The sequence below is a fragment of the Telopea speciosissima genome, chromosome 11 (genome assembly GCF_018873765.1).
Source record: "Telopea speciosissima isolate NSW1024214 ecotype Mountain lineage chromosome 11, Tspe_v1, whole genome shotgun sequence".
Taxonomy (NCBI): domain Eukaryota; kingdom Viridiplantae; phylum Streptophyta; class Magnoliopsida; order Proteales; family Proteaceae; genus Telopea; species Telopea speciosissima.
In genome coordinates, this window is record NC_057926.1 from 40,223,764 (window position 1) to 40,247,341 (window position 23,578).

At 40.2% G+C, this 23,578-nt stretch overlaps 1 protein-coding gene across 2 annotated transcripts; it reads left to right on the forward strand.

The window, feature by feature from the left end:
* Nucleotides 1–17,404: 17,404 nt before the first annotated feature.
* LOC122645605 lies at nt 17,405–23,352 on the forward strand. Of its 2 annotated transcripts, none has more exons than XM_043838918.1 (4): nt 17,405–17,635; nt 22,759–22,855; nt 22,974–23,024; nt 23,125–23,215. In XM_043838918.1, the coding sequence occupies exons 1-4, from the start codon at nt 17,559–17,561 to the stop codon at nt 23,128–23,130; spliced, it is 231 nt and encodes a 76-aa protein (XP_043694853.1). In that variant the 5' UTR covers nt 17,405–17,558; the 3' UTR covers nt 23,131–23,215. The 2 variants fall into 2 exon arrangements, with proteins under 2 accessions (XP_043694853.1, XP_043694852.1); XM_043838917.1 differs by having other exon boundaries at nt 17,409–17,635; nt 22,970–23,024; nt 23,125–23,352.
* Nucleotides 23,353–23,578: the final 226 nt, after the last annotated feature.

A 23,578-nucleotide genomic window follows, 5' to 3' on the forward strand; every position in this document is an offset into this window, starting at 1 on the left:
GGGGGAGTATGGCGCGGATATTGTTCCAAGTCCACGACCCCCGTTTGAAAGTGGTTAAAGGGTCAAGCAGTGACTGATTAACAAAGTATTTATTTTTTAGGACCTAAGCCCACAGTGAATTGGGCTTATTAAGAAGATGCCAACCAAGTTTTATGATCAATGCCCGATTATGGTTCCAATGGGTACGGAGACCCAATCCCCCCCGACTCCTTGGGTTTACAAATTGAGTCCCAAGCAATGAGAGATAAATGCTTTTTAGTAGGTTTCCCGATATACCAAAAGTTGGAGCAAATAGCATCCAATTTAGTACAAAGTGATTTAGGGAAAAGAAATCAAGACATATGGTACGTGGGGATGGAATGGAGCATGGCCTTAATGAGTGTCAGTCTCCCCGCTTGTGAGAGGAACTTTGCCTTCCAAGATGATAGTTTGGCATGGATTCGCGACATAATAGGGGAAAGGGTTGAGATTTTAGAGCGAGCTGGGAATAAAGTAGTGCCCAAGTATTTAGAATTTAACCCCATCCCCTGTATATCAAGGGCAGCACAAATTTCCCTTTTACCTCTGTTGGTGTGTTTTTACTGAACATAATACTACTCTTAGAGAGGTTAAGCTGTTGTCCAAAAGGGTTTCAAAAAGGTTTAAGACAGCCTTAATAGTGTGAATATCAGACAAGGTTGCCCTACAGAAAAGGAAGGTGTCGTCCGCAAACAACAGGTGAGTGATTTCTGGGCCATGCCTAGAGAGTTTAATTCCCTTAAACAAGTTCAACTGCCTGTAGGTGTCCACTAACCTGGAAAGACATTCCATGGTGAGGAGGAAGAGATAAGGGCTTAGGGGACAGCCCTGGCATAGACCATGAGTGGGTTAAAAAAAGTCAAAGGCACTTCCCTGTATTTTGATGGAAAAGGTGCAGTGTAAGAGGGCAGAGATAAGCCTGAGCCAGGTGGGTTGAACCCCAAAAATCTAAATAATGCCAGGAGAAATCCCCATTCAACTCTATCATAGGCCTTGGACATGTCAAGCTTTAAAGCCAAGAATCTTGTTTTCCCCTTCCTTTTGCTCCTAAGAAAGTGAAAGATTTCGTGAGCAATTATGGTATTATCAGTGATTTGGCGGCCGCGGACAAAGGCAGACTGGGATGGGGAAATGAATAGGGGGAGAAGACTGCGTAACCTTGCAGCCAGAATCTTAGTAATGATCTTGTATGAGACATTGCACAGGCTGATGGGCCTATAATCTTCCACGTGAAGAGAGGAAGTGGTTTTGGGAACCAAAGCTATAAGAGTATGGTTGATGCCTTGTGGGAGAGTAGCTTCAGTAAAGAAATGTTGAACAAAGTGGAGTAGGTCAGAGTGGATTAAATCCCAACAAGAGTGGTAGAATCCTGTTGATAACCCATCAAAACCTGGTGCCTTAAGAGCCCCTATACTAAACACTGCATTCTTGACTTCATCAAGAGGAGGTATGGAGGTTAGAGAGGTAAGGTTTGGTGAGGGAGGCAAGGGTTGAAATAAGCATTCAACAAAGGACGGGTCGAGGGGATCAGAGGTGGTCATGATAGATTGAAAATGGGATGCAAAAAGCCAGGCCATTTCAGGGGGGTGGGAGATTATCCTACCTTCCTGATTTTTGAGGTGGACAATTCGATTAGTCCTGAGATTTTGGTTTGCCACTGCATGGAAGAATCTGGTGTTTCTATCACCATCCAAAATGTATTTTTCTCTGGATTTTTTAAGCCAAAAAATTTCTTCAACTTTAAGAATTCTGTTTAAATGAGAATAAGCATCAGTGAGCAGTTTAGAGGTATCCAGAGAGGGAGGGAGGTTTCCAAGTTCTGAGATTCTGGAAGAAATATCAGATTTGAGGTTTTCAAGCCGACCAAAAACTTCAGAGTTCCACTTTTTCATTAAGAATGTCAAAGCATTGAGCTTGGCCATAAAATTAGAAGAGTTACAGGTGCTCCATGCAGATGTGACAAACCGAGTGAAATCAGGGTGAGAAACCCAAGCCGCTTGGAAATGAAAAAGTTTCTTAAAGGAGTGGAAAGGTGGAGTTGTATTTAAGAGGAGCGGGTTGTGGTCTGATCCCAACGCAGGTAAAAGTTGAAGAGATGCGAGGGGGAAGGAGGAGGTCCATAAAGGGTGCATCAGGCAGCAGTCTAGGTGCTCTAAGACACAATTGGGTGGTATGCAGTTATTTTTTCAGGTAAACCATCTATGCAATGGTCTCAGTTCTTCAAGGCAATGATCAAAAATAAGGGAAGAAAGCTTATCAGCAGAGGGGGAGGGTGCGGAAAAGGTGGTGCCACCGAATTTATCCTCTTGAGAGAGTATCTCATTGAAGTCCCCAATAAGCACAAAAGGGCAGGAAAGGGTAGCAATGAAAGGACTTAACAAAGGCCAGAAGTTTAAGCGTAGTTGAGGTTGGGGGGGCATATAAACACACCACACACCAGGAGTTTGCATGTAGCACATCCGACACAAAAACAACAGTGAATCTATCAAAGGATAGGGTCTAAGGTACTATCACTGTAGGGGAGGCCAGCACCCAAAGCCCTCCCCCAAAACCCCAAGATCCCCTACCCTCCTGAAAAGTCAGGGCATTGAAATTCTGAAGGGCCCTAGGAAGGACCCCATCATCAAATTCAGCCATTTTAGTCTCGCAAAGAAAAAAATATCATGTCTATGCTTTCCAACAAAATGCTTTAAATATGTACGGGTCGATTTGGATCTTAATCCCCGCACATTCCAACTAAAATTTTTCATATTGAGCAACCTAATGATTAAACTGCTGAAGGAAAAAAGCAACAATACAATAAAATGGCAGTAAAAACACATAAAAAAGAGTTGAGAGGCTTATAGGGATTGTAAGAGATTACCGAGGTAGAGGGAGTATTGGGATCACCACGAGCCTGGCTGTGGACTGTCTGGGTGCCATCTTTAGTCTCACTAGTTTGAATAGATCTCTTCTTCTGTGAATAAACATGGAACTCCTTATCTGTTTTAAGCTCACAGAGCCAAGACCTCAGTTTTGTGGAAACTTCATTCGAAGAATCCACCAGCTTAACAATGTCAGAGGAGAAATTCTGTAGGATGTCCAACTCAGCCTGGTCCTCCGACCCAAGGCAATCAAAACCACCCTCCTGTCTCTTCCTTTTCCCACAAGAGTGCTTCCCTGAAATAGGTCTCTTCCCCTTAGCCTTAGATTGACTTCTTTTGCAATGATCACGGCCAGAGCTAGAGGAACTAAAAGTGGGGGTAGGCATGGAGGGGGTAGAAGAAATCTGTCCCTATTCTTTGGAGGAATGAGAAGACGCGAGTGAAAAGGATCCTTGGGGTTCATGGGTGGTTGTGGAAAGCTTTTCAGGAGTTGGGTTGAGGACCACCGAAACAGAAGGTCATTTATGTCGTGTAGCACTGTGTTTCTTGCAACAACTGTGGCAACATTTAAAGATCTTGATGAAAATGGGCCGGTTGGGAGGAGGAGCAGGATTAGCAGTTGGTTCGGGGATTTGCTGGTTGAAAAACGAAGGGGAGCCGAGAGAGCTTGAGGCCGGGTAGGTAGGGGTCGGAAGTGGGGAGCTCAGGGTACGCAGGTGGTTATGGGTGTGGTAGAGGAGGTTTGTGAAGGAGAATGGGTTAGAAATGAGGTTAGGATTTCCAAAGAAAGTCGAAGGGGAGGGAGGAAAAGGTAGAGAAGTGGGGGGTAGAGGGATCTCAGTAAAAGAGCAGAGATCAGAGGGGTTGGATGATTCAATAAAAGGGAAAAAATGAGAGGTCGGTGGGTTGGCGGTGAAAAGATCCGTGAGTACAGGGGGGCATTTCTATAATCAGAGAGGAGAGAGAATTAGGGGATGAGGTGTCTAGTAGGGGGTCCAAGACAGATGTAGCATCTCCGTCCAAGTGGCAAAAAGTTGGGTGCCAATGTGGTGCCACCGTGTCAATAATGAAGGGGGTAGAGAGAGTTGGAAAGGAACTGGGCAGGGGTGGGAGGTCATCAAAGACATCCACCGAAGAGGAAGGGGGGAGAGAAACAGGTGTAGGTAGTGAGTTGTTGTTATCAATGGCAGGGACAGCAATCGGTGCAGAGATAACAGGGCCAGGAAAAGAGGGTGGGGGAGGGTGAGGTTGTGTAGGCTTAGCCGAAAGAGTGGGTGGGGCAGGGGAGGTTGGGACAATCTCAGATTTGGGCACATTAACTGGCGTTGGGGGCCTAAGCAGGTTTACATGAAGGGGAGGGGTCAAAATACTTATAATTTTAGTAGACGGATTTGCCGGAAAGAGGTCTAACAGCCGGCGATCCTCCTTGGAGGGTGGGACATTTTTGGAAGCTTTCCTTCCATAACAGTTCTTAGTCTTTTGCGTCAACCGGCCACACCATGAACAGAGAAAAAAAGCTTCAAAGGAAAGATTCAGTAGAGTAGATTTACCAGAGGGGTCCAGAACAAGTACCTCGTGGATAACTGGTTGGCGCTTGGGAAAAAGGACCTTGACTTTGGCCATGAAGGGGGGAAGCTGGTTGGATTCCCATCCAAGATCAACATCCAAAATCTTACCAAGAGGTAAGATTGATGCCTTGATGAGCTCTTCAGTAAAGCACAATGGTGGAACCTTAAGAACTTGGACCCAGATGGTGAAGTGCTCGAATTGATTTGAAAAAAGAGTAGACTTGAACTTCACCGTGAGCAGGTGAAGACAATGGCCTTCAAACCACCAGGGGGAAGCAGCATGAATGCGATCGCAGGAAGCAATAGATTCAAACTCAACTGTAAAATGGCCTTGATCCTCTATCCAGACAGTCGAAGCACCAGCACTGCCCCACGCATCGACCAAGAACTGCCCTAAAGTGTCTTCAGAAGGTGTGAAATTTCTGAGAACACTGCCATAAATTGGTGCAATGAGGTTGCTTGAAGGCTTCTTCCTCTCAACTTCCAGCGGCTTTGTCGCTGGTAATGGGGTCCTTGAAGACCCTGCAAGTAGAGACAAATCCTTGACGTCTTCAGCTTTAACCGATCGAAGGCAAGGTCTTGAGGTGGAAGGGGACCCAGGTCCTGTCTCCCCCAAAATCGGCTTCTTACCTTTAAAACTCATAGTAGTGCAACAACCAATGAAAGGTGAGTGAATACGAGGAAAAAGGGAAGAAAAGGAGAAGGGGATAAAAATAGCAATCGCACAAGTACCCATTCAAAAGGTGGAGAGAGTAAAAGGACTTAAGGAAAAGAAAGGCGGTGAAAAGGCAAGTGGAATTAAAAAAGATTAAAAGAGGGGAGTGCCACAAAGGACACCAGTTGGTATCGTAGAGGCCACTCAATGAACAAAAACACAACAGAGTAATTCCACAAAGTGGAGTAGAAGTCTGAGACCGTTCAGCAAGGTAGAAGCACACCATCCATCCACAGCCAGAACCCGAGGATTAGAGGAGAAGGTTTGAAGGGGAGGGGGGATGAGAAGGGAAAACACTATACTTGGAAGAAATCATCTCGTCAGTGCATTTAGAAGGTGAGAGACATTGCAAGTAACTTCATTCTTATTTAATGATATTAACTTTGAGTTACAATGATGGGTTTCTTTTACTGATTATTACAAAAAATCATGCCTACTCGTTGATGAGATTGTGAGACTTAATGGCGTTTGACATTGTTGTACTTAGAGAACCTTGGATGCATGGCAAGTAAGTTTGTTGGGGTGTTGTTCTCTGTGCCGCAGCGCAGGCTGCGCCCTGGCACATGAGGGTGGGTGCAATGACCACCCTGCCCCCCTAAGTGGCAGGCCCATGTGCCTGGGTGCAGCCTACATTGTGGCACAAAGAACATTCAAATCAATTATTAAGATGGGATGGGAAATGTGCTCACCTTATTCCTTGTCAATTATCCTTTAAACCTAGGCTTTTCAAAATTGCATGAATGGCCTCGTAAATAACTAATTTTTTTATACAAGGCCATAATAGGAACCATACAAGTGACACAGAGAGGGGCCAGGAAGGGACCCACAAAGGGACCAGAATGAGGGATCTGGCTCCTTTCTAGGGAGCTTAGTGCCTAGGGAGTGCCCAGGGGGCATCAAATGGCTAGGGAGTGCTCAGGGGACATCTTGACTGGGCAAATGCCGAGATGTGTGAGGCACAGCCCAAGGGCTGGATGCCTCCCAAGGCACTCCCTGAACGTTGAGCTCCTTGAAGAGAAGCTCAATCCTAGAATGAGAGCCAAGAGGACTACACATCTATTGGAAAACAGGAAACTAATACTTAATTGGTGCATATGCCAAGCACTAGTGCACATTGAGAGGAATTGATCAACTGACCAACCTTCGGTTCTATTCCCATTTCATGCAAATTTGTCAGAACATAAAAAACGAATCAGATTTGTCAAACGCATTTCTATTCTCATTTTATTCCCACATAATATATATATATAGAAACATTGAGAATGGATCAACTGCACTTACCAACAGGTGAGCGTACGTCTCAGAGCCAATCATATTTTAATTTTGTTTTCATAAAACCCCATGCTCCCCTTATAAATGGTAAAAATAGGATAGGTGGTTGGTTCTCACATGTACGCTCGCTCACCTGTTGGTACGTGCAGAGGAACCAAACTCAAAACATTCTTCCAAAGTGTTTCCAAACAGGGCTTTAAACGAGCATTGCCAAACCGCCAGAGCAACCCCTTAATCTAGTTACTTATTATTAGAGATGTAAACAGATAGTCAAAAATCCGTATTCGATCCAAGTTCGTATTCGTTTATGAGGATTCGTATTCGGAAATTCACTATCCGAAAACTATCCAAATCCGTCCAAAACTAATCAAATACAAATATGGTAATCCATGTTTTCGACCGATTATTATCCGATTCATTTAGCTATCCGATGGCATTAAAATATCCGAAATAAAATATTCGTATCAGTCTATCCAATTAAGTTGCCTTCTTGAATTTTGTATTTTATTTATATTTAGAACTTAGTAGCTAGTAAGTTAGAAAATATGATTGTTTTATATGTATTACTATTTGACTATGATAGATGTTATCATATACCTATTAGAAAAACATATAAAAACAAAACAAAAAATAGAAATATATAAAAAATGTAAATAAGACCAAAAAAAAAAAAGAATTGAAAAAAATGTAAATAAGACCATAAAAATGTAAATAAGACCAAAAAAAAAAAAAAAAAAAAAAGCCAAAATTATGTAAATAAGACAAAAATAAAAAGTCTAGATGGAAAGCCACAAGTAGAAAATGTAAATAAGACAGTAAAAAAAAAGAAAAAAAAAAAAGATAGGAAAGCCAAAAGTCTCGATGGAAACTTGGAAAGCCAAAAACCTCTTTGAAAATTGAAATCTCGGATTCTCGGTCTCTCAATTCTCAACTCTCAAGACTCTCAAGTATAACCCTAAAGCTCAACGTTCTCTTTGCCTTCCTCCGCTGTGACTACAAATCTACAATCCCTCTCTCTCTAGTTTCATATACATATCGTTTCATGCCTTCCTGCGCACATCTTCGTTGTTACAAGAGACGTCGTTCTGCATGCGCAATCACCAGTAGCAACTGTCAAAGGTAAGTCTCTCTCTCTCTCTCTCTCTCTCTCTCTCTCTCTCTCTCTCTCTCTCTCTCTCTCTCTATTGTTTCATATGCATCATTTTCTTCTTTATAGCATTACCCCTGATGCCATTTCTACCATTCTAATTTCTAGCGAATCCATCTCTTGGATCGTCCTCTGAAGTCCCAGAACTCATTGTTCAGGTTGTCGATCTCAAGCCTGTCGGCAACAGATTTACGTGAGTTTCTATCTTTCAGATTCTTTTTTTTTTTTTTTAACTGTATGAATCTGGTTGTTGTATGTTGGATTTGTTATTAGTCTTATCTACAGTATCACCTATTGCTTTATATTTGTTGGGTTGCTCCATATTCGGATACTGTAGGTTTGGTTGGGTTTTAGATCAGGCTTTTCTATTTTATTATATTCATGAGTGAAATCTTTAAATTGGACTTTGGAGGAACTTGCAAACAGGATTTAAGAAGAAATAAAGCTCAATAAATAGAAAACAGTAAGCGGACAATCGGACGGTAATCGGATAGAAACATTCGGATATTTGGTATCCGTTGCTAAACGAATCGAACCGGATAATATCCGAAATCCGTTTAACAAGTCGAATTCGAATTTGATATTATGTTATTATATTCGGTGGATAATCAGATCGATTTCGGATAGCGAAATTGTAAACAAATTTGAATTCGAATAGTACCCAATCCGATTCGAATTCGATCCGTTTACATCTCTACTTATTATGTCTCATGGGGCCCACAGGTACGATCCTGATATTGCTATATATTAAAGTCCTAGACATAAGGGGAGACAAACTTGCATCCTCTCGATGGCCTTCCCATTTTCTCTTTCTTTTGCTCGTCTTTCTTTTCCTTGTCTTCCAATATCCATCAGCCTTTCTTACGATCAAGAACAAAAGTGTTACACTTTTACCTCCTGTACAACTTTTTGGTCTCTTACAATCACTATTTGCATTACTATCGCTTCAATTTCTTTGAGTTCTATCAGTTCGTCTAGTTCTTCAAGTTCTTCTAGTTAATAGTCTACGTTTTTCGATCGATCTTCGAAGTCTTGGACCAAACGTTTATATCTGTAGGACCAAGTGCTTGCCAATCCCCTAAAAGAAGCCTTGTGAGGAAAGCTGTAACTTTAATACCTTATTGCACACCAGCCAGCGCGTATCGCTCCACGCCAGAGCCAGGATCTGGGCGGGAGTTGGATTCCCTAATAATCTTCCCCGCAACGTACGCTCAGGGACCACTTGTAAGTACAGTCTGCTCCGTAATATGTCGCATGCGGGGAGACTCGAACTCGCGATCATCTGCTCTGATACCAATTGTAGGACCAAGCGCTTGCCAATCTCCCAAAAAACACATTATGAGAAAACGTGCAACTTTAATTCTTTATTGCACACTAGCCAGCGTGCATCGCTCCACGCCCGAGCCTGGATCTGGGCGGGCGTTGGATTCCCCAACAATATCCTGTAAATGTATTTTGTAATAAAGTTCTTATATTTTTTTTTTTTAGGATTCTTGATTATAGCTACCATACCAGATAGATGGGTTGTTGTTTCAGCAAACAGGGAATGTTCTTTCTTAGAACCATCAACTCCCCTTAATCTTGTTCTCTTGCAGTTCAGTCAATCGATAAAGAAAGGGGTCATAGAACGGATTTACGAAGAACCACCATCAAGAGTCAAATTTGAAGATTCATAGTTGCAGGCGTTGCATCCAACCATGGAGGGCTTCGTTGCGAGTGCCGCATCACCGTCATCTGTGATAAAACCTGGAAGTACCTCCATACCACATTCAAAATCTGTTCGTGAAACCTTAGGCGGCAGAATGAATGCGATAGAGACGACCTGGACCCCTCGGCCACCACCACCTACCTACCTGGGCCTGATTGACGGTACATTCTTTCTTAGAACCATCGACTCAGCCCCTAAATCTTATTTTGTGGCTGTTGAATCTGGGGCCAATTGGGTGCCAAGATTAGAACGGTTGGCGTTGGTGTCTTGGACAACCGGTTGGCGTCTTCTTTATGCAAGCAGGGGGACTCGACAGTAACTCAGTTCAAGGAGAAACAACAACATTTCACGACAACAAACAAAGCACAAAGAGGGCTCGATTGGCTGAACGGTTGAAGGCAGGCTATCGAACTTAATTTTTTGATTCTTTTTTGTGGTGGGTTGTTGCTGGGGTGGGGTTACTTCGTCTTGTGATTTCTAGTGGTGGTCGGACGTTGTTCTTTTTTGCCTTTCTTGTGGTGGTGGGTGACTTTCTTTTTAACGGAATCTCTATGAAGCTTTCTCTGAAAAAAGTCATCTTCTGTTTACTCTATGCTCAGATTTTTTGGTCAATTATTGTACGAATTAATGCAATAAAATGTTTTAAACGATCCCATGTTTGTAGGATCAAGTGCTTGTCAATCTCCCAAAAGAGGCCTTGTGAGGAAAGTACAACTTTATTTTCTTATTGCACACTAGCCAGCGCGCATCGCTCCGCCCGAGCCGGGATCTGAGCAGGGCATTTTATTTACATTACACCCCCAACAACCCCCCCAAATGCACGCCCAATAATCGAGCATCCATGGTACTGGGGAGACTCGAACTTGTGGCCACCTGCTCTGATACCAATTGTAGGATCAAGTGCTTGCCAATCCCCCAAAAGACGTATTGTGAGGGAAGGTGCAACTTTATTTCCTTATTGCACACCAGCCAACGCGCATCACTCCGCCCGAGCAGGGATCTGGACAGGGCATTTTGGGTACATTACACCCCCAATAATGTTAGCTGATAAATGCTAGCTGAAAGTGGTTTCAACTGTCAATTCTGATTTTGCTATGTGAACAAGTGGTCACCGCACCCATATATTCGTTTGGTCTCAAAATCAGCGGGATTCCCACGTAATTTCTAGCACTGAACCTTAATGTGATATGGTTTATTGCAATGGTCACACTTGATTGCCTCTCTTGCAGGTGCAGTAGCAACAGCATAAGCACTACTCTCAGAAGTAGTAGAAGAGTTGGAACAAACCGCTTGTAGGTCTGATCTCTCAACTGTAGGAGTCAACATCATAACAGCCTTGATGTGTCTCTTCAGTGTGATCATAAGAAAAAACCTACTATAATGTTGGGAAAGGAATCCTACCAAGAACTTGCACTCAAATTGGATCATATTTTGCATTAAGACCAGCCAAAAAGTCATAAACTCAAAACTGGTCCACATATTTGGAATAGGCAATAATGTCGACAGGTCTAGAGGGCTAAAATCGAGCATAGTGATCTAATTGTTACCATAAGCTCTTGAGGACAACATAATATTTGGTAACTAACAACTCCTTATGAGTAGTGGTATGGAGTGTCTTTCGGATGTCATAAACTTGTGCATTATTCTCCAATTGCCCATAAGTTTCCTTAGCAACAGCCCATATCTGTGTGATTGTTTCAAGAAGAAGGTACTGACTAGAGATTTCTTGAGGCATGGAGTTCAGAACAAAGGACATAACCATAGCATCATTGGCATTCCATTGAGCTTGAGAGGGGCCCTCTTCAGTGGGCTGTTTAGAGGTGCCATTAAGATGGCCACTGAGTCCTCTTCCAGCCACAGTTAAAGAGAGAGATCTGGCCCACATTAGATAATTGGTGCCATCAAGTTTAGTGGAAACAACATAAGGGAGGAATTCAGTCCTGGACTGACCATCTCCTCTAGAAGTAGCCGTGGTCACATCAGAGTCTGGCATGATGAAGATAATCCTTGGTAAAAAATCAGAAGTAAAAGGCCTTGAAAATAAGGTTGAGTGATCCTCTTGGCAGCAAAAAAACCTTGAAAGCAATAGCAACAACAAGCAGCCCTAACCCCCAAAAATCGATAAGGATCAGGGTTTTGAAAAACCCTGAAAGATGATATCAATTGGGGTTAGGGGTCTTCAAAAAAACTCGAAACGGGCTAATAGTAATGTCGAATCCTCCTTGAAGTAGTGTGAATGAGATCTCCAAAGATCAGCCCAAACAAAGAACAAAAAACCCAAAAATTGATAAGAGTCCAGGCTTTTTCAAAACCCCGAAGTGAGATCGATAATGGGTATAAGCTGCAAATTGGTTGAAATTTTTGTAATATTTGTTGTCCAATACTGCTATGATCGATCTCCAATAAGGAAAAAAATAGCTTTCAAGGCAAAAGAGAAGTTGATCTTCAAGAAGGGGAGATCTCCAAAAAATCATAGGGATAAGGGCAGTAGCTATCGAGCTTGATATGTGATTAAACCATTTGTTGAAGAGGTTGGATTGAGGGAAGCATCTAGATCGTATGATCACCTCATTAGATCTACTCTAGTGAGAGAAGAAAACCAAAAGAAAAGAAAGGAAAGGAGAAAGAGAAGATCGAGTGGAAGAAGGTGGAAGAGAGGAACAATGGAAGGTGGTGGGGTTTTGAAAACCTAGATTAAAGAAAGTGGCTCTGATACCATGTTAACAAAACAGGAAATAGGAGAATGCTTGCATGATCAAACTGATCAACCAAGCCATATATTTATAATACGGAAGATTACATCATAGAAACAAAAATACCCCTACCTATATCCGACTTAACTAGGCAGCACAAACACTTAGATATAAAATAGTAAAAAGACCAGAATACCCACATGGTATTCTGGTGTACATTATTCAACAATTTTAATGAAACTTCTGATAGAAGTTAGGTGCCAAACAAATTTATCATTGCATATCTTATAGAAAATTACTTAGAAGTATTTCCTAAAGGTTAGGTTACTGTTTATAATATCTTGTTGCAAAATCCGAATTACATAAACTATGTGTTTGGGGGGGGATTTTCTTATTGACACCCCTTAAGGTGTCAAATGATTTGTGACTTTACTTTTTTACCCTTTTAGCATAACACACTTTTTTCCCCAATGAGAATAATACTGTCATTCACATGTATGCTTGAAAAATGTGCAAGACAATGACAACTTTTGATAATGACATAATGATAAGTCACTTTCAAATTATTTCAAAAACCCTTTTATAACCCTAAGCAAGCCAACCTAAATGTTTAGGAGGGAAAATCTCCCTATAAAATTTCTGTGATCTATACTATTTCTTGCATCTTCTTGGTCACTGGTTGATCAGGTTCACCTTGCCTTTTAGCTGGTTGATAATAAGGAATTGTTGTTAGTTGCATAACTTCAACTGTATTGCTGGACCCACATTGTTTGCACTATTCATGCCAATTGTATGTCTTAAGACAACTATAACATGGCTTTAAACAAAGTTGAATGGCAAAACAGTATCCAAGTTTTCCCACTCTATTTAGTTGGGAAAAGGCTTAGTTGAACTGAGTTCTGTTTGCTAAGTGTATATGTAAAGTAAAACAAAATATATGCTGCAAATTGGGTCTGGTATCCACCAGCCAGTCCCACTTAAATCATCCAATCGAAAGTCAGCATAATGGAGTTACTTCAACCATCTAATGTAAATTACTTCTCCTGGACTAGTTGCCAAAATTTTATGTTGGATATGACATTCATCTAAATGAATTAGATACATTGCTAGATCTTCTAGGATGGAAAGAAGTATCATTGTTTCTTGGGTAAATTACATGTCACCCCCTGGTTTTTGAAAAAACTCAAATCATTCTCTGGTTTAGATCCCAATATGACAAATTAGTCCCTACCGTTAGTTTTATGCTATTAAGTGATGATGCAAGCCAGTTAAATAAATTTAAATCCCTAAACTACCCTTGACATCCAAACATAAATTTTGAAGGGTAGTATTGTAAATTTAATTCTAATGTTTTAGGACAAGGGTAAAATAGTACCTTTCACACCAATAAGTAACAGCAGACTAACGCCGTTACTGTAGAGGGGGTGATTTGAGTTTTTTCAAAAATCAAGGGGTGATTTGAGTTTCATTTGAAAACTAGGGGTGATGTGTAATTTACCGTTGTTTCTTTATTTAGATGGTAACTGCAATTGTTATATACAGAACTTTGACATAATACTCAGCCTTGGAATTACAAATAATAAATACTTCTTTTTCACAGGGATAGCTCAAGGGAGATGATTGAAAGTCTTGATGAAGTCTCTTCTGAAATGGTCTCAAATTCAACTGGATCGCCTGCATGAGTTCTGTTGCTGAGACTACATGATCTGATAATCATATAACAATGCAAGGTAGCAGTAAATGTGTCAAGGCATATCTAAGATGCTGCTTTTGGGATTCAAGTAATGGAAGGAGTTCATTTGTGGTTTAAATGGTTTAGTATGTCTGGTTTGTGGGTAAACTGAACTGGTTTTGCATGAATTCATGAAAATGCTTTAGTATAAATTGGAGAAAATAAAATCTCCATAAATATATGTATAATATTGTTTAGAATTGTAAATGTTGGGGGCAAAGATGGATGTAATGTGTTGGGTTTGGGTTACTTTGTTGAAATATAGTATATTCAGTCATTAAGAAGGGGGGGGTTTTATAGGAAGAATTAGATATGTGGAATATATCATTCAAAATGTGATTATGATTTCTTAATTTTTTTCTTAAATCTTTTTATGCATTTTTTGTAATAAATTGTATTCCCATGCTTTATTCTCTTTGGTACAACCCTCTTCTAAAGGAAATTTGCACTACTGTTTCTCTTAATTCATGAAACAAAATTCTGACCTAAGCTTCAACACTAACTTCCTTTTTAACTTTTTTTTTTTTTTTTTAAGAAAAGTAATTTAAAGATCAAAGAGTTTCCAATGAAAATGGCAAGCTAGAAGAATTTCAAGTGATTCTCAATAGCAAAGCATTAGGTTGTGTTTGTTAGGTGCATCAACCTTGATCAGAAGCATTTACATAACATACATAAAAGAATATGGACGAGACTGGACACCTCATTCATATGGTCGTTGCATTGTGAGATTCTAGGGTACAAGTGCGAGTATACGTATACTATGGATATTGAATCGGGTCATATGAAAATTTCGCATGTGCGTTACTATCGATTTATTTGGACTCAAATTTTATCCCTTGACCTAAGGAGTCCTTATCGATGTGGTTACGAATTGTGAATTTTGGCGTATTAACAGTTGATGTCTTATTGACTATATATCGGTGTATTGGATTTGCAGTATTTGACTATATTAATCCATTGTCTAATTGGGAGAATATCAAAGAGGGAGAATATTTGAAATTGATTGGACACAAATCCGGGTCAGGTGACATATTGGTAAAATTGTTAACAAAGTTTGGAAATTTAATAGTATTTATTAATATTTCTTTTCACAAACATATTTTGGATGTTTAAAAGCTCCACTCGGAATTATAAAATCTCTGAAATTGCATTTTCAATGGTCTAGTATGTGAAATTGTATAGTGAAATGATTGATACGTAATTATTTATTAAAATTGGGAGGTTTTAGTTACATCTACTTGGTTATGTAGATCTTGGTAAATACGACAATAGGAATGTGGCATTGAGTTAATATGGCATTCTAAGTGAAATCTATGGGATCCTACCCCTTTCGAATTTGGTTTCACTCATTATGATAGCATAAATTGGGTTGGCCATTATTTTTGGGAGGATTACCATTGGATTGGAATCTTGTGATATTAGATGTGATCTCATGTCATATAATAAAAGAGGACATGTTTGAATTCTGAATTCAAACTCTCTTACAAATATCATACACATTCTCTCTCTCCCTCTCTCTCTCTCTCCTTGAGACTCCCATTGACAGGAATGGGTTGTTATAGTGGTGGGAAGAATACTTCGTGAAGGGTTAAGATCTCATGGAAGATTTGTATCTACAAATCTAAAGATAACCATGATTTTCCCCTTTTTTGTTGTGTTTAATTTTTTAATGCTCGCCCCTACCGATCAGACAATTCCCGTTTGTTCCCTGCACTTTAATGATATTAACTTTGAGTTACAATGATGGGCTTCTTTTACTGATTACTACAAAGAATCATGCCTACTTGCAAAGGAGATTGTGAGACTGAATGGTGTTTGACATTGCTGTACTTAGAGAACCTTGGATGCATGGCAAGTAAGTTTCTTGGGGTGTTGTTCTCTATGTCGCAGCGCAGGCTACGCCCAGGCACATGGGGGTGGGTGCCATGACCACCCTACCACTGCACCCACCCCCTTGAGTGGCATGCCCATGTGCCTGGGTGCAGCCTACGCTGCGGCACAGAGAATATTCAAATCAATTATTAAGATGGGATGGGAAATGTGCTCACCATATTCCTTGTTAATTATCCTTTAAACTTGGGCTTTTCAAAATTGCCTGCGTGTTCTTTTTTCTGCAATTCAAGTCAGATAAACATCTTCTCATCTGGTTTTTTAGTGTCTTTTTTATCACCTGTTACTTCATTTGGGCTGTTAGAAATACGGTTATAGTGTGTTTGGAAAAGCCTGACCCATTATGGGTTTTGAAAAATATTCACCAGTGGATCTCGGACTTGAACTTAACCCTCCCCCCCTTTCCATCCTTGGCTGTATTGGATAACGTTGATACATTATCAATTTCTCTTTCTTCTTTTAAGTTACCCTTGCTTAACTTTTCTGTTTTAATCTGTGCAGGATACTCTAGAACTGGACTAACTACAGCTGGATGGTCCTATTTCTTTTTTATTGATGGCAGACTAAAGTTTTTTGATACAGGGACTCTACCACATTCACCAAAATTAGTGACCCTTCTTTTTGCTCTCCGGAAAGGGTGTGACCGTGCTGCCAGCATTGGGTTGAAGATAAAAGAAGTTTGGGTTGATCACAAGTTGATTACGGATACTCTTCTATCTCCAACCAAATGCTTATGGCCATGGTTTTTATTTAAGGACTTCTTGTATGTTTCGGACCATATCCAAGATGTACAGTTTTCGATGATAGGTGATAGGTTGTGTTTAACAATACCTAGGAACTTGGCGAGGAATACGTGCTCCCAGAATATATCAAACAGTGTCAATTCATCTTATGTTTAATTACTTTTCTTTTGTTTTCACCAAAAAAAATAATAATAATAATAACTAGTTTTTTTGTGCAAGGTCACAAAAGGAGCCATGCAAGTGACATAGAGAGAGGCCAGGAAAGGACCCACAAAGGGGCCAGAATGAGGGATCTGGCTCCTTTCCAGGGAGTGCTCAAGGGGCATCAAATTGTTGGGTTGTGCCTCACACATCCCGGCACGTGTCTAGTCAGGATATGTATGGCACAGCCCAAGGGCTGGATACCTCCCAAGGCACTCCCTGAACGTTGGGCTCCATGGAGAGGAGCTCAATCCCAGAATGAGAGCCAAGAAGACCACACATTTCTTGGAAAACAAGAAACTAATACTTAATTGGTGCATATGGCAAGCACTAGTGCACATTGTGAGAGGAATTGATCAATTGACCAACCTTCGGTTTTATTCCCATTTCATGCAGATTTGTCAGAACATAAAAAACGAATCAGATTTGTTAGACGTATTTCTGTTCTCTTTTTATTCCCACAGAAAATATATATAGAAACATTGAGAATGGATCAACTGCACGTACTAACAGGTGAACGTACATCTCAGAGCCAATCACATTTAATTTTGTTTCCATAAAACCCCATCCTCTCTTTGTAAATGGTAAAAATAGAACAGGTAGTTGGCTCTCACATGTACGTTCACCGGTTGGTACGTGCTGAGGAACCGAACTCAAAACACTCTTCTAGAGAGTTCCCAAACAGGGCATTACACCAGCATTGCCAAACCGCCAGAGCAAGGGCCACGTCAAGGTGTGTGAACAAATTAACTACAGGGTAAGGTTAATTTGGTCATTTTAAATTTTCAATCATTTCTCACTTCCCTAGAACCAAACGGCTAAAGCAGTAAAGCTTGAAGTGAGGTTACTGACCTGAAATTCTAAAGGGGAACGATCAACTCCGGCGAAATTGGAAGGTGGAGATTGTCCGAGGAAAAGGATTGGTTGAGGAATGAGGATGGCAGCCGGGGCAGGAAGGGGAAGCCTGGTGATGGCAGCGAATTATAAGTTGGAAACTATTTCTTTCGATGGGTTTCACGGAAATCCGAATCATTTGCAGCGTCGTCTCTCCGCTTCCAAACCCTCCTGGGTCGTCAGAACTGAGGTACCCTCACCTTCCTTGAACAAGTTAGCATAAACAAACCCCCCCCCCCCCCCCAAAAAAAAAAAACCTCTGTTTTTTTCTGGGCAACTAGAGTGAGTCCAGAGTGTTTGAAACAAAACCCTTACCAGACTCCCAGTTCTTGAAGCTTCTCTCTATCTAAATCACACTCTGACACTTCCACAAAATGTTTCTAATGAACACTTTGATTAACAGGAATCATTTTGAACTGCTTAGCTCTGAAGTGTCTTGCTATGTTGATTTGGCTTTGGCTTTGGTCACTTGTTGAATAGTTCAGATGTTGCATGCCCAAAATCATGACAATTTCAATCTGTTAATGTCCGGTGCAATAAATTTTACTAACTTAGTAGTACTTTCCTCAACCAAAAGTAGGGGTGGCACAGAGTCACACTGTTCTGTGGGATTTTAGGCACAGAATGTAGCTATGGCCAGCCCAAAGGCCCCAAATTAGGATTGGGTTGTTGGTGGGTATGATGCCTAATCAAAATCATACAAACAATAATCATTCCTTATGTGCGTTAGGGTATTCGAACAAAACAAATGCAGAGTTTCGGTTTAACTTGAGGTACCACAAATGCAGTACTTCCAAAAGAATATAGCAATTGCATAAGAGATAAGTAACATAGATGTAACGAATATGTTTCGATCAACCTTTGAAAGAAAACGTAGCAGCAGAGTTCCTCTTTCTCACTCTAGGGTTTAAAAACCCAAACACTCAGAGATTTTCTCTAATTTTCTCTAGTAGGGGATGATCAGACTAGTTCTCTCTCTTTTTATCTGTTATTTATAATCTATTAATCTCTTAATCTTTTTACTTGTCTACAAAGCTAGTGGTGGGATCCTATTGGGTGATTCTACTGAGTTTGCTTGATGAGAGTCCAACTCAAATTCTGTATGTGAGTCTAATTTAACACGTAAACAATTTATTTATTTATACTCAATCTTAGTGAATAAAATTATTTATCCATAAGTGCATCCTTGGTTGGATATGTTTAATAAACCCCATTATTTACATTCTATTCCCTCCACTTAACAATATTGCATAACAGATCTACAGGCATGGAATTAATTATTGTCTCCACCCTAGTCCGGTGAAATAGCTTAGTTGGAGAATTTGGATTATTGATTGGATATTAAAACTTGGGAAGGCGTTCTCTGTCTGGGAGCATGGCCCCTACGCCAGCGCGGGGGCTAATGGGAGCACGCACAGAAGCATTTGTCTGGGCGGCATTTCTGCCTTTCATGGGGAGCGGGTTGTCATTTTGCCCTCTGTGTGTCTAGGCGCAGAGCATACTCCCTTACAGAGTTCTTTTTCCCTTAAAACTTTTATAAGGGAAGCATTTGGGAGTGTGAGGGCCAAGGGGAGCACGCATGAAAGCATTTGTGTGGGCTGTATTTCTGCCTTTCATGGGGATGGGTGGTCATTTTGCCCTGCTCTTTGTCTGGGCGTAGTGCACATTCTTGTACAAAGTTCTTTTTCCCTTAAAAACTTGTATAAAACTCTTTTTAAAATATCATTATGACATATAATAATATTTTAAAAGCTTTTGTAAAGCATTTACAAAACTACCATCAAGCTCGGAATTTGGTCCAATAAAATGTCAAATATCTCTCAAGATATTTACCCTTTTGGGAACTGGATTCATGTTGAGTGTCTCTTCCATTCACAGATAAACATTATGAATCCAACACACTGATATATAACCAGTAGAGACATCAATATTTAGACACCAAAACGATAAAGTCTAACTACAAGGTAAGGACCTTTCAGGTATAGGGACCAAAATAATTGTCATTGACAGTCTTGTTCCAAAGCAGCTGACAGTACTCCGTACAAGACTCTCAAAATGATCTAGTTTGATACACATACAGTATGAATACTCACATTTATATTTAGGAATCACATTTCTTAAAGGAATTTTCTAATTGACACCCCTTAAGATGTAACCTGATTTGTAACCTTACTTTTTCCCCCTCTTAGTATAACATACTTTTTCTTTCAATGAGGATAACATCCTGTCATTTAACATGAATACTTGAAAAGTGTGCAAGACAATGAACGCTCTTGAGATTGACATGTCATGGTAAGTCACTTGCAAATTATTTTGGAAACCCTTTTTTTACCTTAGACTTAAAGAACTTTTGGAATAAGAAACGGTCAATCAAAAGAAGGTTACATGTTCTAAATAATACTATAGAGGTGTCATATAAATGATGCAGATTCATCACCAAATAGGGCTTGTTTCATTGGGAATAAGTCTAGGGTTGGGTTACATACATGTTGGGCCTTTAATCCCATGGGTTTTTAATGTAATAGGCCACTTTTATGGGCCTAAAATATGGGTAAATAGGTTGCATACGGGATTAGCACCCATACTTAGTTTTATTTCCATACTTTGCTTTTTATTTGGTGTTTTAAATTGAACCGGTTCAACCAATGGTTCAATTTAAGTGATTTTATTAGTTTTTCTTTTAGTTGTTTAGTTGGGCTGGATTAGGACTCTATTTTGAGTCTATTTCAGTTTCCTAATCAGTTTAAGTTAGCTAATAGGTTAAGGTTTGGGTTAGGCCATTCCTTTTTAGTGTCTAAGTCTATTTTTGAGTCTTCTATATAAGCTTGTAAGGGAGGCCAGCATTGGATACGAATTTGATTAATAAAAACTCAGCTTTATGCTTGCTGCCTTTGTTGCTGCCTTTGCTCCATCGTGAGTGTGCCTTGTGAGTAATATCAAGGTGAAGGGATTGGTGGATCTCCAATGACTCTTTGCATCGTGAAGATCGGGAGGGCTGCTACTTATCTCCTTGCATCTTGTAGATCGGGAGACCCCATTGTTCATCTTCAAAGCTGCTACCATTGAAGATCTCTTCAAATCCAGTAAGTTTGAATCTGAACTTTGTTTAAACCTTCTTCTTCTCACTCCTACCCTAACTAGGATTCCTCCATAACTTCAAATCTGTCCATCAGTTTCAAACCAAACTTTCAGCATACATCTCTTACATCATTGTTGACACTCGATCCAAGTTTCAGCCCCAAACTCCCACTCTAACCCCTCCATTCCTCCACTCCATTAGACCCAAAACCTACAACTCAATTCTGTCCAAAATTGCAGAATTTCAAAACTCATCCAACCCCTAACCTTTTTATACCATATTGACCCCCTAGACCTGTCCATTAATACCCTATAAACCCCTTTCCCAATATCCAACCCAAACCCTAGGAATTGACCTAAATCCTAGTGTTGTCCATTCGAACCAGCAGCCCCTTTTGTTGTTTGATCTTGTTGTTTGGCTCCTAGTAGGTCTCTTACCTATCTAGGACTACATTAAGATAGATAATCCCTTTCATAAAATATACAATGTGACAACCATATGAACAGTTTTGTCCCTAGTTGCGAACAATTTAAGGTCCAACCTTAGGACAGTCAATTGCCCCTAATAAAATAATGTAAATTAATTTGATTTAAACACTTTAAATTAGGTTTGATAGACACATAAATCCAACATGGGTTAAATAAGTGGTTCACTCCAAGATGCCCATGGGTGTGTAATGGTGTTCCATGTTTGGTCAACCTGACTGATGCTTTATTTCTGTTGGTTATGAAAACACCCTCCCAACATTTTTGAGGCCAAAGGGTTTCATGTCTGATTTGATGACAACCAACCCCTAGAGTCCCCAAAACAAATGAACTCCATAATTATGGTTGGGTACATATGTATTCTACAGTGGTGCCCCTTTGGAAGTAAGAGCAATACTTCCTGAAACCTAATAAATCTCCTCTATAGCTATCCACGGACAAACAGAGGTGGCCTTGAAAGAACCTCGGCCAGATTAGTTGAGATAGTTCAACCCCTTGCTATATTGCTTTCTTGAATAGCATACTCAGTTTTAGTCACAGGTCATCATCTAAGTGGTTTAGGGAAATTGAAAACCAAACTTCTGTACCCTTTTGGTTAAATAGAAGTCATGTTGGAGTTTTCTCAATCTGCATGAACATGGGAGTGCATGCAAATACTCTCCAAAGATGCAGTGGAGTGTGGGATTACCCTGCAAGAGGTAATCTATCATTGTAAATCCATATTTTTTTGTTTTCTAAGTGGTTTATGTGTTGAAACCCTAGATTGACTGAAACCCTATTTTTGGTTATTGTTATGGGGGATTTACATTCCAGTGATTATTATAGATACATTGTAATGTCGTGTAAGTGGGTGCTTGATTGGAGAAGGGGTTGTAGCCCTCATCTCTGTTGAGGCATAGACCGAAGCAGGGATAGGTGTTCTTGGACCGTTGTAGTGGTTGAAAAAAAAGTGTTCAGTATTGTGCATAATACGAGTCCCAATTAAGGCATTGCACCGTGGATGTAGGCACATTGCCGAACCACGTAAAACCCTGTGTCACTCTCTTTTATTGTTATATTGTCTTGGAGTGCGTGTGATTGCAGGATGGGTGTGCACCTCCTGGTTGGCCTGACCAATTGTGATTGCGAGGCAAGAGGACACACAAAAGTAATGGTATCCATTGTTGCACCTCTTGGGTTGTGAATTTCGGCCCATAAAAGTTTTATTACATTTGTTCCAATTATCTAACTATATCACCAGTTTATGCGCTGTAGTAGTTTTCCTCCTATTGTTTTTTCAAGGTCGAATTCACTTTCATTCTCTATTGTCCATGTAGGGCACAAACTTATTGTCATTCTTGAGCACATTAGCACATTAAAGATGCTTATATCGACAATGAATCATCTGTATACAATGGTAAAGGTTTGAGATGATTATCAAAAGGATACAGAACTAAGAAACCAACAAATTACTGACAGAGAATGGATGTCCATTAGTTGAAAGCCAGCTGTGAACTTTATGTTTCCTTAGCTACATGTTTGCTTAGACTATTAAACAGGGAATCTCAGTAGTTTTGGTTACTAAACTACCGCATGTAGAAGAGGTTCCCAGTAGAATTTTATGGACAGTGTTCTGAAGAGGTGAACTGGAAATTCAATTTTTTTTAGTTCCTTTCAGGGGGATAAGAACTTCATAAATCTTTAGGGTAATCTATGTTATTAAAATCATAATCATTAGCTTACTTAATTGTGATCCATTGCTGGTTCCAGTCAAATGTTTGGAAAGAACAACGTAAGAAGCCAGACCCACCTTGTATTGTCTGTGGAGGAAGTGGAAGAGTTATGTGCCACCAGTGTCAGGGAAGAGGTCTCTCTCTCTCTGCTAGTTTAATGTTCATCCCTGGATAAGCTACAAGAAGTTTTCGAGTTTTATGATGGAGAATCTGTCACCTGCATCTAATTCTTGTCATTTATATGATAGGCAGGACGAACTTTGTACATCTAGCAATGCTTCCAAAAGGGGAGTGGCCAAAATGGTGAGGCACCGGATCCTGATTGATGCCCTCTGCAATTTCTTATATGATCATTTCACTTCTTAGTCTCCTTTGTGCATCAAATTCCTTAACCACTCTGCAGGTGTAGGACTTGTGGTGGAAGTGGCCTTGGTTATTGCTCGCGTTGTCTGGGAAGTGGGGAATACAGGGATATTATGGGCTTCCATTTCATGAAGATGGATAAAGATCGGATGCAAGATTCAAAGCAGGAACTTAAGTAACGAGAAAGGCTATGTGGGACAGCATACACTTTCTTGCCTTCAGGTAACCTTGTTTTGTAATTATCATCTGAAGCTGAGTTCTGCCTTGTATCATATGAAAATGTAAAGTGGTTTAGAACCCAGCATTGAATGGTTCTTAGCCAAGAAATTTCCAAGCACAAACTCAGCTTTATCTGATGTCTTTAACCAACTGCTAACGTAATTGACTTTTGCATCTCAATGATCAACATAAAGGAAGAGTTACAACAAGGTTCTTAGATGGTCCTTTGAAAACAATGGTAAATGAGATTTCAGGTCAAATCCTAAATTTTTCCA

Excerpts from the sequence above, each read along its gene's own strand:
- LOC122645605 (XM_043838917.1), top strand. The coding sequence starts at position 17,483 with ATGAGGATGGCAGCCGGGGCAGGAAGGGGAAGCCTGGTGATGGCAGCG. Across the intron at positions 17,636-22,758 it reads CCTGGGTCGTCAGAACTGAG|TCAAATGTTTGGAAAGAACA; the intron begins GTACCCTCACCT and ends TGCTGGTTCCAG. Across the intron at positions 23,025-23,124 it reads AAAGGGGAGTGGCCAAAATG|GTGTAGGACTTGTGGTGGAA; the intron begins GTGAGGCACCGG and ends ACCACTCTGCAG.